The sequence below is a fragment of the Rhinichthys klamathensis genome, unplaced genomic scaffold (genome assembly GCF_029890125.1).
Source record: "Rhinichthys klamathensis goyatoka isolate OS25496 unplaced genomic scaffold, OSU_Roscu_1.1 h1tg000015l_1, whole genome shotgun sequence".
In the NCBI taxonomy this organism is placed as follows: Eukaryota; Metazoa; Chordata; class Actinopteri; order Cypriniformes; family Leuciscidae; genus Rhinichthys; species Rhinichthys klamathensis.
The window spans coordinates 605,228-619,321 of NW_026606567.1; the positions used below are offsets into that span (position 1 = coordinate 605,228).

The following is a 14,094-nucleotide window of genomic DNA, read 5'->3' on the forward strand; positions in this document are numbered from 1 at the left end:
GCCTTTATAGATGGTGTTATTTTTAATTAAGTCATAAATTAATCACTGTATTATACTATTAGTTTCACTGTATTTTTTTACTATATTGCAATAATGAGAATCATAATTCAGAACAGAATTTGGTGTAAATGTGCTTGATTGTCACGTAAATAACATAAGACTTTTTCTTCCTTAGGCAAAATAAAATATCTTTGTATTATTGTTTATTTATTTGTTTTTGCTTTTGGGGTGAAACATGACCCAGGCATGTTTTCATGAGATTCACCTGACCAAGAACACCTTAACTTAAACAACTGAAGTAGCGTTTAGAAACATCCGCTAAAGGACTGTGGATGTGTGAGAGAAAGGTCTCACGTTAGTCCTACTGAAGTAATGCCAAAACCTCTTTTGGTCCCTTTTAGACACCAAATTAAATGTCAGATAATGCCATTCTTTTAACATAGACCCTAACAAACACCCTTCAAAAATTAAAACAAAAACGCAGCTTGACAAAACAAATCTGCTTTTATACTCAGTTCTTGGTTTCTGTAAGGACAATATTAGCCGTTACAAACATTAAACAGAACGTTGCCCACAATATCACAAACCAAACCCAGAAAGCATGATGGAAAGGTGACCGGTGCTTATTTACAGCATCCCTTCCCAACACGGGCTCTAGATGACGCCGACTGAAATACACCAGAAAAGCCGGGATCATATACTGAATGCCCGTTCCGGCATATGCTCCAGTAATACCCACAAGCGACTCCAGATCGTGAGTACAGAAGGCCACGATAATGGGCGGCACTAGAGTAATGAGTGGGAAGACGATACGGTCCACCACCCAAGGGTACGTGCCGCCATCGCGATGGAAGAGAGTTTTCCAGTTGTTGCGTAGTGTGACGGCTATTATGGGAAAGTTGGTGCTAATGGTGAAGACGGGAAAGAGGCCCAGGAAGTAGCGCAACACTGGAATGCCCAAAACGTCACAGTTATCTGTGAAGTTTAAAGTGTACATGTCACGCAGGAGAGCGCTGTCGAAGCAGAATATGGCTGTGAGGGACAGCAGGGCGTAGAAGCACAGGATGAGGATGTAGTCGGCCATGACCAGGGCGCTCATGCGCTGCTTGTTGGAGATGGGCGTCACGAGTGAGGGCAGTGAGTGCTGGCACATGAAGGAGTAGACACAGACCCCGAAGAGGTTGGGTACACCCGAGACCTGAGCCACAGATGGGCGGCCCTCACCGTGTCCCTTGCCAATGCGAATCAAAGCCAGGATGATCATCATGGTGAATGCTGAAAGAGAAACAAAGAAAAAAAAAGGAATTAAAACTCAATAAATAATGATATAAAATGATATTATAATATAGACAAATATATAAACAATGCAGATCTAGTGCTGTACATTTATCTCATACACAAGTGTGCCAAGTTGAGATGATTATTTGTTAACACTGGCCGCCTAAAGCCGATTTTTAGGCACATCCGACTCAAATCCATTTAGTTTTTTTGTAGCCTCAATAGCGCAAAAAAAGAAGCATGAAATTAGATTTTTACTAAATCAATCCAAGTCTCATGTGGCTTGGAATCCAGTTAAATTGGATTTTTGTAGATCCGTTTCAGCATGAACTGTGCAAAGCTTGTTTCCCATCAACTAGATATGGATGTGGGAAAAAGTAAGGTCTCTGTTGCTTATGTTTCCTGCTTTATGAGATGCCATGATGGCCGTGAGCAGAGGGCAAATTTCCAGTTCTGGTCTGTCCACATTGACAGCTTGCTGCTCATAAACCGTGTCTACATTGGAAGCCAATGACGCAACAACTTGAGTCTGTAAACACTGCAATGATGCACATCTTTAATGTATCCCGTCATGTTCGCCAACCATGGGCCAATCAGCTGAAAAATCTGACTTTAAAAGACTTTATTTTGTTTATTTAGCCATGCAACATTAATAGTAATGCATTGGTATAAAAAGTTGACTTTGGGTCATTTTAGAACAGTGAAACCGAAAAGAGACTTCTGGAACCATGATTACACATAGTTTACTATAACAACATTACAGGAAATTAAGTGCATTGTCCAAACAAACAAAGAAACCAGTCTTAAAAGATGTATACAGTTTAAACGTACCATCTTAAACCAATTGTATAAGTCTTCCACCATGGTGCAAGCTAGCGCGCCAATGGACATACATTATTAACCCTGAACTCTGGGTTAGGTTTGATTAATTGGTTTGCACACAAAAACAGCCACATGTCAGAATCAAAAAGCCCTTTTATTGAGCACCCTTATTATTAAGTCTCTTAATTCTAATCTTTTCGTCTTATTCAAGCTCTTTATTATTTCTATAATTTTGAATTTATAGAGAAAAAATGCTTGTCTTACTGTATTTCTAATCTGGTCAATGTTGCAATCAATGCTGAACAAGATGAGATTGTTAAGTATCTAATGGGCTTCTGGAAAATGCTGAGCTGGTTGGAACGGACCTAGAACTCCCCAAGGTGATGCATGGGCATCCAGGTAGAGCGAGAATCCGGGTGGTAAAAACCTCAAAAGACTCCACCATTTGTTATCTCTAACATCTAGAGCAAAAGAGCTGAAAGGGATAGTTCACCCAAAAATGAAAATTAGCCCACTCACCCGCAAGTCATCCTAGGTGTATATGACATTCTTCTTTCAGAAGAATACAATCGGAGTTATATTAAAGGGCCCCTATTATGGATATTTGAAAATGACCTTTCGTGTAGTGTGTAATGAAAACATCCTGCAAAGTTTTAAATCTGAATGTGCACCGTATATAAAGTTGTCTTTCAAAAGTAAGAGTCGACTCTGAGTCAATGAAATTAATCGTTTTTCAAACGAGTCCTAAGCCGTTTCGTCGTGACGCCAAGACGAAACATTAGCATATTGCCCGCCCACTTATTATGCGCGCGCAGACACCAGGGAAAACTTGAACCTCAAACACTGCAGCTGATTCCTGTGGATACTGGATAGCATCATGTCCAGAAGACGCTGTGCTCTACAATGAAGTTAAAGCCAGTTTTTTTTTCACTGCCCAAGGATGACCACGATACCACAGCAGTGTAATCCTAAACTTTTGCTGTGTTCCCTTTATTTTACTGACGACTGCTTCTCAAATCTCGGAGTTCAGTGCAGGATTCCTAAACCGGTTGCTCTTGAAAGATGGTGTTCAAAATACTTAGTTGAGTTTTATATTGTGCTGGTCTCCTGCTAACTGGCTAACTCACATTATCACTGTCTTACTGAAATACTTCTGCTGATCAGCTGTGGGACACTATTACCTAAAACTGTCTATTAATGCAGATTGTCTGTCTGTCGTTCTCACTACTTTGAGGAAAGATTAAGCATGGAGCAAGATTTGTTTTACCAACGTTTATGTTACATCAGTCATTCACGCTAGAGCTCGGCTAATGTATGCACTGTTATTGATACAGTTTCCACATGTTCACCGCAATAAATTAGAAAAATACTCTGTAAATAAATAAGTACAAGTAAAACAATCGGTTTATTGATGGACATGCCCTAGTTAATGTTGATGGGGAGGAATTACAGGTGCATAATGTAGGCTACCTCAAACTGAGTAGCGTATCACTAAGACACGTCCTGTTCGAGTCGTCCTTGCGATGCAGGTTCGGGTTTAATGAATAGTTCTTCCAATGTTTCCTCTTCGGATTTGCGCTCGGATTTATATGGTAAAATCGACGTCATTGTTCGTTACTGTGTTTAGTTTACGGTGTAGGAAGCCTCAGGACAAGCAGAGCTGACTTATGGCAATATATATATATACAAATTATAACCCATTTACATGGTTATATAGTTTTAGGTACTCTGATATGGTTATACTCTTATGCTATACCACACTGCAGGGGTGTCCAAACTCGGTCATGGAGGGTCACTGTCCTGCAGAGTTTATCTCCAACTTTTAGCCTCAACACACCTACCTGGAAGTTTCTAGTTTGCCTAGCAAGATCTTGATTAGCTGGTTCAGGTGTGTTTAATTGGGGTTGGAGCTGAACTCTGCAGGACACTGGCCCTCCAGGAGCAGGATTGGACACCCCTGCTCTACTGGTTAAACTTCTAATCCACAACAAATGGATAGCTGTTAGAAACCAAAGTCCCAAAAGAAGCTGACATTCTTGTTGTAGAGCTGTGTCCTTCCCTCCTCAATAAAATACTATCTGTACCAGTCCTCATCCTCTTTTCTAATGCATCACAGTGCCAGGTTAAGGAGTACATGTGCAAATGTGAAATGCTGATCTGATTCAAAGGGGAAAATGGATTGGGTCCTTCCGCACATGTGAGAGTCCAGCTGACGTGCAATTAATCGGAGGTGCTCCCGAAAGCAGTTCTGCCCCAAAGGTCTCCATTAACATTAAAGGTGTCCACACACATGCTCATTCAGTGTTTAAAACAATGCATTCATCCTGGCAGGAGTAGAACATCCTAGCAGCAAACAAGGGGCAGAGTGCATGTCACACTAATCTAAGTCTATTAATCAAGGGCAGGTTGCATGTAAGGGGAATAAATAATTAACTAGCTACAAAAAACAAACCACGCAATGGTCTCAAGACATACTGCTTCCCTCGAAATGAGATGCAGTAAAACTACAAATGAAAACCAAAACAAAGAATAAAGAGGAGAAAAAGCAGTGACAAACACTGCATCCGTACAGCGAAAGTCAGGTCTCATTTTACACCAAATCTAGGGATGATGTCATGTGACCATACCACAGCAGTCCTATGCTAAATTAAATATAAATTACAAAAAAAATACAATACAATATGATACAATGAGATGAGACAATATGAAAATTTCATTTCATGAATATAGTGACCAAAATGATCACAATTTTCAATATTATCATCAAGGTATTGTCAAAATGTGCTGGAAATGTTCAAAAAGTACTGATACACACACTGAAATCATTTCACCAAATATTACATCAAACAACAACAAGCAACAAATATATTAGCAGCACTATGTACTTTTTGTTTGCATAACATGCATCTACTAACACGACACTTTATTCAAATAAAGTTGACAAAAGTTTTGTAAAACATTTAAGACTTTAAACCCTTTAAGAAAATGAATTTTTGCATTGGTCTAAACAAAAATGGCAGACTAATACGTTTTCGTTTCAAACGCATCTTTTTCTCTCCGTTTTGGCCTCCAAAGTGGATAAATTTGAAAACGCCGTTTTCACGTTGTAGTGTGGACTGTGAAACCGTAAGTTTAGTCATGTGACGCATATTGAACCAATAGACATTAATTTTATATACCGGTATTGTGCCTGTTATGTGCTATTCACTTTCACATTTTGTAAAAAGGTGTTACATAGTTTGCACACTTTTCATATCACAGTCCTGCAAAGATGACAGAAAATGTACTCACATTTGCTGTCCTGCGGCAATACATGAGAGCAGTTGCGTTTTAGATCAAACATATGGTGACTGAGTGTGACCTGGACGCATCAGTGAATGATGAGATATTTTGCTAAATAAAATCCTGTCAGAAGAATTGCGCGATAACTTTATTATTTATTTTTCCGTCTGTATCATCTCAGTGAGCTTTTGTAAGGTTTTACGCATGCGCAGTAAGGTGAATCTAGCGTTTTCATGCGTTTTCCAAAAGTTTCTCTTCCACACTGGTGGAGCGCTTTAAAATAAAACGGCGTTTTCAAATGTATCCAGATTAATGTAGACGTAGCCTCAATGAAGACATAAAAACTATTTCTGACATACATGTCTGTGTCACTTTCGATCAATTTAATAAAATGTTATTTAAAAAAATACCCTAAAAGTATTCAAAGGAAATAATCTCACTGACTTTATAACAGTTGTGTATATTTATATATTAAATATATATTTACTGATTTACTGATTATTGATTTGTATTATAGAATATAATGCTAGAAATTCACATCTGCATGCTGTAGAAGTACTGTACCATGACAGACATGTCAGCTAAGAAAGGACGGAAAAAAATATATAGAACACAAAGCCAAAGGTTTAACAACTGCAATAACAGGCAACCTTCATGTGCAATATGCTTAATATAGCAAAACAGATACGCAATAGCTCAACTAGAGGACAAAAGCAGACATACACAATGATGGACCTGGAAATCATTAGAGGAAACGTCAGAGACAGTTAATGAAGCCGATGAACCAACCAGAGAGGGTACAAGCATGGAGTGAGATTCAAGATGCATTACTCCTTTTCATAACAACTGCACTGAAAGAATAGGAGAAAAAAAAATAGAAAAAATCAAGGGCACACTTAATCCAAATACTCCTGACATCTCACGACACAACTCAAGTCATTCTATAGGCGCTTAACCTTCAGCACAGAGGCCTTTTGTTGTTTAGGGATGAGATGTGATTGCATCCCGGCCCAGCGATTCATCACACGCTATAAATTCCCTCAGTGTACATGCTGATGGCCATTGAAAATGCCACTGGTATCTGTGTCTTCAAGTCTTATTCATCATGATATGTTTGTTTCTGACACCGGTGCCAACAGAGCCCGGTTGGAAGACACCACACAGGTAGATGAGGAAATAAAAAAAGGGGGGCAAATAAATTCATGCAGCAAAGTCAAACATGTCCTGGCATTACAATCAAAACGACACTGATTGCTAAAGCTTCCCTATAGGGACGATGTGTTGGGTTTTGAAGGACACTCTTCATTAACAAAGCACCCATGAGATGTTGATCAGTCACATGACCAACTGTGGCCATCAAGTGTGAATGGAGAACGATGATTGCCGAGAACATTAAGTAGATGTCCAAAATATCCCATCTGTGAAAGTATCATCAATCATCATCCATAAACTTTGTTATTTAGCTATTCAAAGCAACTTACAGTTATCATGATTTTGCCAAGTAGGACAGGTTCCTGAATCAACACTCTTGCTTGTCCTTGAACATTCCTATCAAACAATCAAATTTCAGGGATATATACATATCTGTATGTATGTATGTATGTATGTATGTATGTATGTATGCATGTATGTATGTATGTGTGTGAGTGTGTGTGTGTGTGTGTGTGTGCATATATATATATATATATATATATATATATATATATATATATATAAATATAAATATAATTAACACAATATTACTTTTTACTGTATTTCTGATCAATAAAAGCAACCTTGGTGAGCATAAGACTTCTTTTCAAAAACTTTTGTCAGTCATACCCCAAGCAATCTCTATAGTATATATGTAATAAGATTTATATATTTAAAATCATAAATATATTAAATATATTAAAACTAATAATTATTAGTTATAAATAAAAATAAATGTCTCGCACTATAGCTAATATGTATACAGCCTCCCATAGTTTAAAGAGTTTGTTTGTTTGACAGGAATGCTGTTTCAGGACAAACATACTTTAGGGGGGAAAACCAGTGAACTGATTAATAAGGTCTTGCTCAAAGGTGCAATGGTGATAGTTCATGGATCAGCCTTGTGGTTCAGTACCCAGCCCAGATCTTTAACCCCAATACTAGAGTGCAGAGAAACAGTCTCTTCTGTGCTGCCAAAACAGTCACTTGGAATCATCATAAATTGATTTTTTGGACTATCTTTGTGATATAGTTCTGTTAAGTATTGAATATGCTCATGTAACAGATGGTGAATACACAGCATACATACATACATCTCCCTAATCACCTAAACTTTATTCTGCACCTAATTTTTAAAGTAATTAAAGTTATAACAGAAACTCATTAAGGAGGCAAATGTGGACATCAATACATAGCAGGCTTAAGAGAGTGCAAAATTTAAGACATCTATCTTACCACAATTTAGACAAGAAACCCAGTAGAGAGCATCCACAATATGGATAGCCAAAGCCATTTTAGACCAATTGATGATCCTGTGAAATTTTCAAGCAAATGAGCGAGTGGTTTTATGCATAGGCGTCATTTACGGGGGGGACGGGTGGGACATGTCCCCACCACTTTTTGCCAGGGTCGATATTGTCCCCACCACTTTTGAAACATCTCGCGTCACGGATGTAACAATACAAATAAAACATCTCCAGTTAACTAGCAGCATTCGTTTCATTCATTTGTTAAATAAGACGCGATCTAGCGCTGAAATGTGTTGTCTTCACTCGGACGCGCGCTTCAATCCGTTGCAGAGATTCTATTCGTTCCAGAGAAATCACAATTCAAAATGCACACAAACGTGTCCCTGCTTCTCTGGGTTCTAATCCGCACTCGTATAGTTTTTTTTTTCCCTCATCAAAACCGATAATGTTTATCAGTGATAAAGTATATCAAGATTCTTGATATACAACCACTGATAAACATTATCGGTTTTGATGAGGGGAAAAAACTATACCGAGTGCGGACTAGAACCCTCAACCCCCGACACGCTTGGCAAAAATTCTGCCACTGGACTATCACAATACATATGCAACGCAGGCGGATCTATGTATTTATTCACGTAAAAATTCTCGATTCTGACAACATTATATTAGATCTCATTTTACGACCAATTAAACCCAAAGTACCATCACATTTTTGGTCGGACATCATACATTTTTATTTATTTCAATCAGTAAGCTACAGGACATCGTCTTTCAAACCATGACCTGCGCGAAAGAGAAAAAAGAATGAATGCGTCATTGTACCCAGCACTTTTGAAAATGCCCTTCCGAATGCGTCTCTGTCCCCACCACATTTCAAACCAAACTGACGCCCATGGTTTTATGGTCTGTTAAGGAAAGCGATGTACGGTAGTTTGTAGCTTGTCCATATTGTAGGCCCTGCTAAATGAGAGACACCAACACATTTTCCTTGAGAGCAATTTTCAGGCTCTATGAGCTGAACCATTGCCTGGGGTATTCATTAAGGCATGGCTATATTTCACCTTGAGACTACACTGCTGCAGAATATCCCACACTGATGCCGTTTCAGGCCCAACACCTTTTACAGTATATCTGACCTATAAAAACACTATAAAGTCGGATTTTCAACGGATGCCTGTTAATAAGTGAAAACCCCTTAACATTTAAATTGTACTGCAGCTTTTCCTTAGTGGGGATGTTGTCTATTTGAAGTAGGGATGCAACTAATCAATCAGAAAAAAAAAAAGAAAAAAAAAACTGACAACAAATTTCACTATCAATTAGTCTGTGCACAGAAACGCTTTACAGTAGCGAAAACTGCAACAATAAAAGAAATAAAATTTGCCACATTGCACCTTAAGTTTGATAATTATATTCACATCTGTAAATAATTTCCCTCATCAGGAGGGAATGTCCGCGCACACAATCCAGCCCTATTTTTGTGTCCGTGATTCGCGTACAACAGCGCATGCTCAAGGTAAATGTTGAGACAGAAGATTCCACTAGGTGGCAATACACAGTTGTGATGTATTGTGCAGGAGTCGAAGAAGAGTGCGGAAAGAAAGACCGATACAGAGGAATATATCATTTCCCATAGTTGTTGTTTTGGTTCTTGTTCGTTGCATGTAATGCGCATCCACTACTTTTCTTCTTTTATCCTTCCAAGCAAAAATACAAAAAAATGGCACGACTCAGTGCTGCCCCCTGATGTCGTGTAGAGTATAGAAAAGCAATTGTACTGTGCAATTGTGATAAAAATGTACAGTGCAGATGGACTGATTCGAGACATGCAATTACAGCATTTTGATGGATCATAGTTGCCACATCTACACTTCATTCTTTGCATCTATTGCAGAATGATCACCTTTACACACACACACACAAATTACATTCAAATTTACGCATTTGGCAGATGCTTTTATCCAAAGCGACTTGCATTGCATTTAAGTGATTTATTTTTTATGAATTCCCTGGGAAACGAACCAATGAAACTGTTAGCACCATGATCTCCTGTTTGAGCTACAGGAACGTATGTAATGACGCAATGATGTCTTCAACCTGAACAACACAGATTCTAAGTCTTGAACACCTTGCTTTAGCACCATTAACAGTAATGCAGTCTCCAAGAAACGTTGTGCAACGCAACATGGAGTCATTAATCTCCAGTGAGTAATCACACGCTCTTTGTCCGTTCCTCAACGCTCACACTAAATATGAATTAAAGCGGCAACCTCACTGACTCATTTCGCTCTCCATGTCAAAAGCTGATAAATGTTCTCTACTTCAGTGCTGAGAGGAGGTGATCCTTCCCATGTAAATGACCCCAGCAATAAAACTGCCTTTAAATAATGCATACAAAAATTCACAGCTTTGCGTACAAAGACAAGATGCCATATCTGTGTTCCTGATAAACAAGTCACTACATGCATTTCATACAAGTGGTTGTGAAGGGCTACGGGTTCTGAGACTGCTGAGGTTTTATATATGTGCCTAGATGAGTAACGACACTCGACAAGTAGTATTAAGCCAAGTATGATGCTGTTATGCTCATTGAGCTAATAAGTGAGCTCCGCTTTCTGGTACACAAGGTTCAGCAGAGTGACGCGCTGGCAGTAGATGGCATTGAGTCTAAAACACAAAGTGGCTCCCTTGGTGCCAACTGAACCGAATCCTACTTACCACATCTCATTTGACACAGGAGCAGGCACGGTCTCTCCTCCTGTGCATTATGGGTGAAAAGGCACACAAGGGACGTGCCTGCTTGTCCTGCTGTCTGCTGTGAGTAATGACTGAGAGCAGAGAAGATCATAGGAAAAAGCACAAGACTGGAAAGGGTGAATGGAAAAAGCAAAAGATTTAATAGGCGACTGGTCAACCTATTGACCAACCCATTGACAAATCTTTAGAATCAGCATGAGAAGTTTGTCTGGTTCAAATGAACAGAGAAGGATGGTTGCACTAATGTACAGATATGCCGATATTCATCGATGGAAGGGAAAAATGTGGAAGAATTTTGACAGCTTTGGTTTCGGTGTGAAATAATAGCACTATATATATGATTAATCGGTTAGTAAGCACAGCATAATATGAATAAAAGTACTGTCAACTGGTCACAGGGCCTGAAAGCATCTTGTATCACTCTGAAGGGGTTTATTTTGGAATAATGACTGCTTGACAGAACATTCTCCCTGTTATTACCAAATAAATTAAATGGACATGGGATATTGATTTGAGATCAAATTATTGTATTATGTGGGAAGAAAGAGGCAGTGGAGTGATACGAGAGACAGGAAACTAGCACCAATATGTAGGAAATTAGTTGCAGGGCTCCAGACTAACTTTTTGCCTTGGTTGCACTGGTGCGCCTAACTTTTTTATTTAGGTGCACCAGCACAAAATTTAGGTGCACCCAAATGTTTCCTCGGCTCCCGTCGCCTTTAACGCCACAATTTCAAGCTCAGCTTTTTATCATGCTCCATATACATGCATATATATTATGTAAATGATTTTAAACAAGAATAAGGTGTAGGTAAATACTTTTTTTTAATTTGAAGCACAATTATATTGTATACAAAAAAAAATTGTGCTTCACTGAGCTGCCAAACTAACTATTTTGAGTCTCTAGCTCAGGCTCGGTAGGCTCACCGAGGAAGGACCAGGGCTTGGCATCTTACAGGGACTGGGGAGACGGGTGGCTGAAGTAGCTCCATGTCTGGGCTGTTGTCGGAGCATTGACCGGGGAGTAGGGATGGGTATCCATAAGGTTTTAACGGTATTACTACTACTCTTACCGATACTCCTTAGCGATCCGGTACTTTAACAGTATTCTTATCGGTTCTTTTTGTTTTATAAACAAAGATAAACAATTAAACAAAGATGCACATTATATAGGCCTACACAGTGCTTTAATTTCAGGAAGGTCTACTAACATTAGCTACTGTTCAAGTATGGTCTAAAAAGAAATCTAATAAAGTAATCAAATGTAAAATAACACTGCATATTTTATCATAGATAGATAATGCTTATTAAAGCTGAAGTTATTAATTCAAGAGCTGTGAATACAAGCCGGTCATTTTTACATATTTTTGTGTACATTTAATAGTTTAGACACGCACATGAAACCCAAAGTATAATTTGCTTGTCTCGTTACGTTCTGTTTTTAGAGCGCGCGTCGCCTTGGGAACAGCATCTCTTGTGCAGACTTTTGTGCTTTTAATAGCTCTTTTTATTATTAAACGCGTCCCGCAATTTAGCAACAGTAGCTGGACTGCATTTTACAACAATCACGAGCTGATTCTGTCGTTAAGTTTGAGTTTTAGGGAGAAGTGACAGCGCACTGCTGCGAATGGAAGTAAGCTGCGCCAGACCGAATGTGTCTGTAGTTTTTAATGGTTTTACCTCAATATATTTTTTTATAATCTTTGGAAGCCGAAATCTAAAACAAAATCAGACTAATATCACAGACCTAAAGTGTAACCAGGCTACGTTTGAATGTTTAGTTCTGCGTCGTCACTCATTAAGCAGAGCTGTCGTGTTTTGCGCGCTGTGGCTCCGCGTGAGATCTCTCTCTCTCTCTCTTGGACTGCGAATAGCAAAAATGGTGTAATATTATTATACACAGAAAAGGCTCGCAAGATAAATTTGTATTTTCTTAATTTCTCCAGTAAGTTACCGACATCAGAACTCACGTCCGAGCTGATCGATACAGCGGTCTTTCAGAAGTTGAATACCGGGTTTCGGTACCCATTCGTACCGGGCAGAGTGTTGGTGGAAACAGGCCTACTTTTCTAAAAGAAAAAACTCTATGGGTCTATTTCTTTTCATTGTTCGTCGTCTGTTTTCTTGCGTTTCTTTTGCTGATGCTGATTGCCGTAACTGATTCTCTGGTGCTCAGGTCGCAATTTCAGTCACACAGCACGGAGCAGTGTAGGCCTACCACAGCCAATCAGAGGCAAAGACCCGCCCTATCTCTGTCTCTGATTGGTTTAGACCACGATATGATCCAACCATGAGTGTGCTGTGAGTTCCGACAAAGGAGAACAAGCGCTTCGCTCATGGAAACTTGGCAGCGGACGCGAGGACGTTAGGTGCACCGGTGCGACCTTGGAAAAAATTTAGTCGCACCCTTACAAATTTTGGTCGCATATGCGACCAAATTGGTCGCACTCTAGAGCCCTGCGTTGCCAAGAAGAACCGTGAAATATACAGTTTAGCATCATTATACAAAAATATCTATCTACAGAAAGCAGTGACTGACCAATCAGAATCAAGTATTCCTTGGAGCTGTGTAATAAATAAACAGCATTTGAAGACTGCTTACAAAATAAAAAAAAACACTTTATATTCACTGCAAATGTTGGTCATTACAAGGTCTGTGCAGAAATACAAACTAAACATGCTTTACTGTATATTAGATATTAGGGATGTGCCCGTAGCCGAATACGGAAATGAAATGAAGCATTCTATGGAGCCCCTAAAGGGACATGGTGATGGGGGGAAAAAGAGATAGGAAGGAAAAATATATTTCAATGGTTTTGCATTCTCTCACAATTATATAGTTGGGTTGTTATATTGTATATCATTTGCGGGCTTCAGAGAGCTGCTATCAATGTGCGGGGAATTGCAATATTTTCCGAATTCACGATCACGTGTACTCTGTGTGTATAGGGATAAAAACCTACTGATTCTTTTAAATGTCTAAATGTAAAAAAAACTAAAAAACTAAAATAGGGTACTAGTTTGTATAACATTATACAATTTTGTGCAATAGAAATACAAATATATCAAACATGTATGGAGGTTAGTAATTAGCAAATTAGATGAAAACATTTTTTTTTTTGAAGAAATTTGATGATATTCAATTTTATGTTGTAAAATGAGTTTTTAATACCAAGCAAGATTTCAATTTTTTTTACAGCCCTAGTTTTAAGAGTGAATTTAAGACATTTTAATACTTTAGGGCCCACAGATACCCAAGTTCTAGATCTGAACGGCTCTAAATCACACTATAGACTACAATGTGAAGAATGCATTATCAAATAATTACTTCAGCTCTCTGGAGGCTCAGAACAGGCGAAGGAAAAACAGCAATATAGAGACAGATAAGAGTAGCACACACACAAAAAGATGACCACTGTTCTGCAGGGCATCCATGATATATTCCTGCAAAAAGAACAAAAACTGCGATACAAAGCAAAAAGAAAACAGCGACCAGCTAGACCAGTGATGG

General features: G+C 38.8%; 1 protein-coding gene across 1 annotated transcript in view; it reads right to left on the minus strand.

Moving 5' to 3' along the window:
• Positions 1–485: 485 nt before the first annotated feature.
• tmem104 (transmembrane protein 104) overlaps positions 486–14,094 on the minus strand; it is a 50,470-nt gene continuing 36,861 nt past the window's right edge. The window contains exon 10 of the mRNA XM_056272029.1: positions 486–1,275. Coding sequence (XP_056128004.1) covers positions 512–1,275 — 764 coding nt within the window. The 3' untranslated portion in view covers positions 486–511. The remainder of the gene's footprint in view (positions 1,276–14,094) is intronic.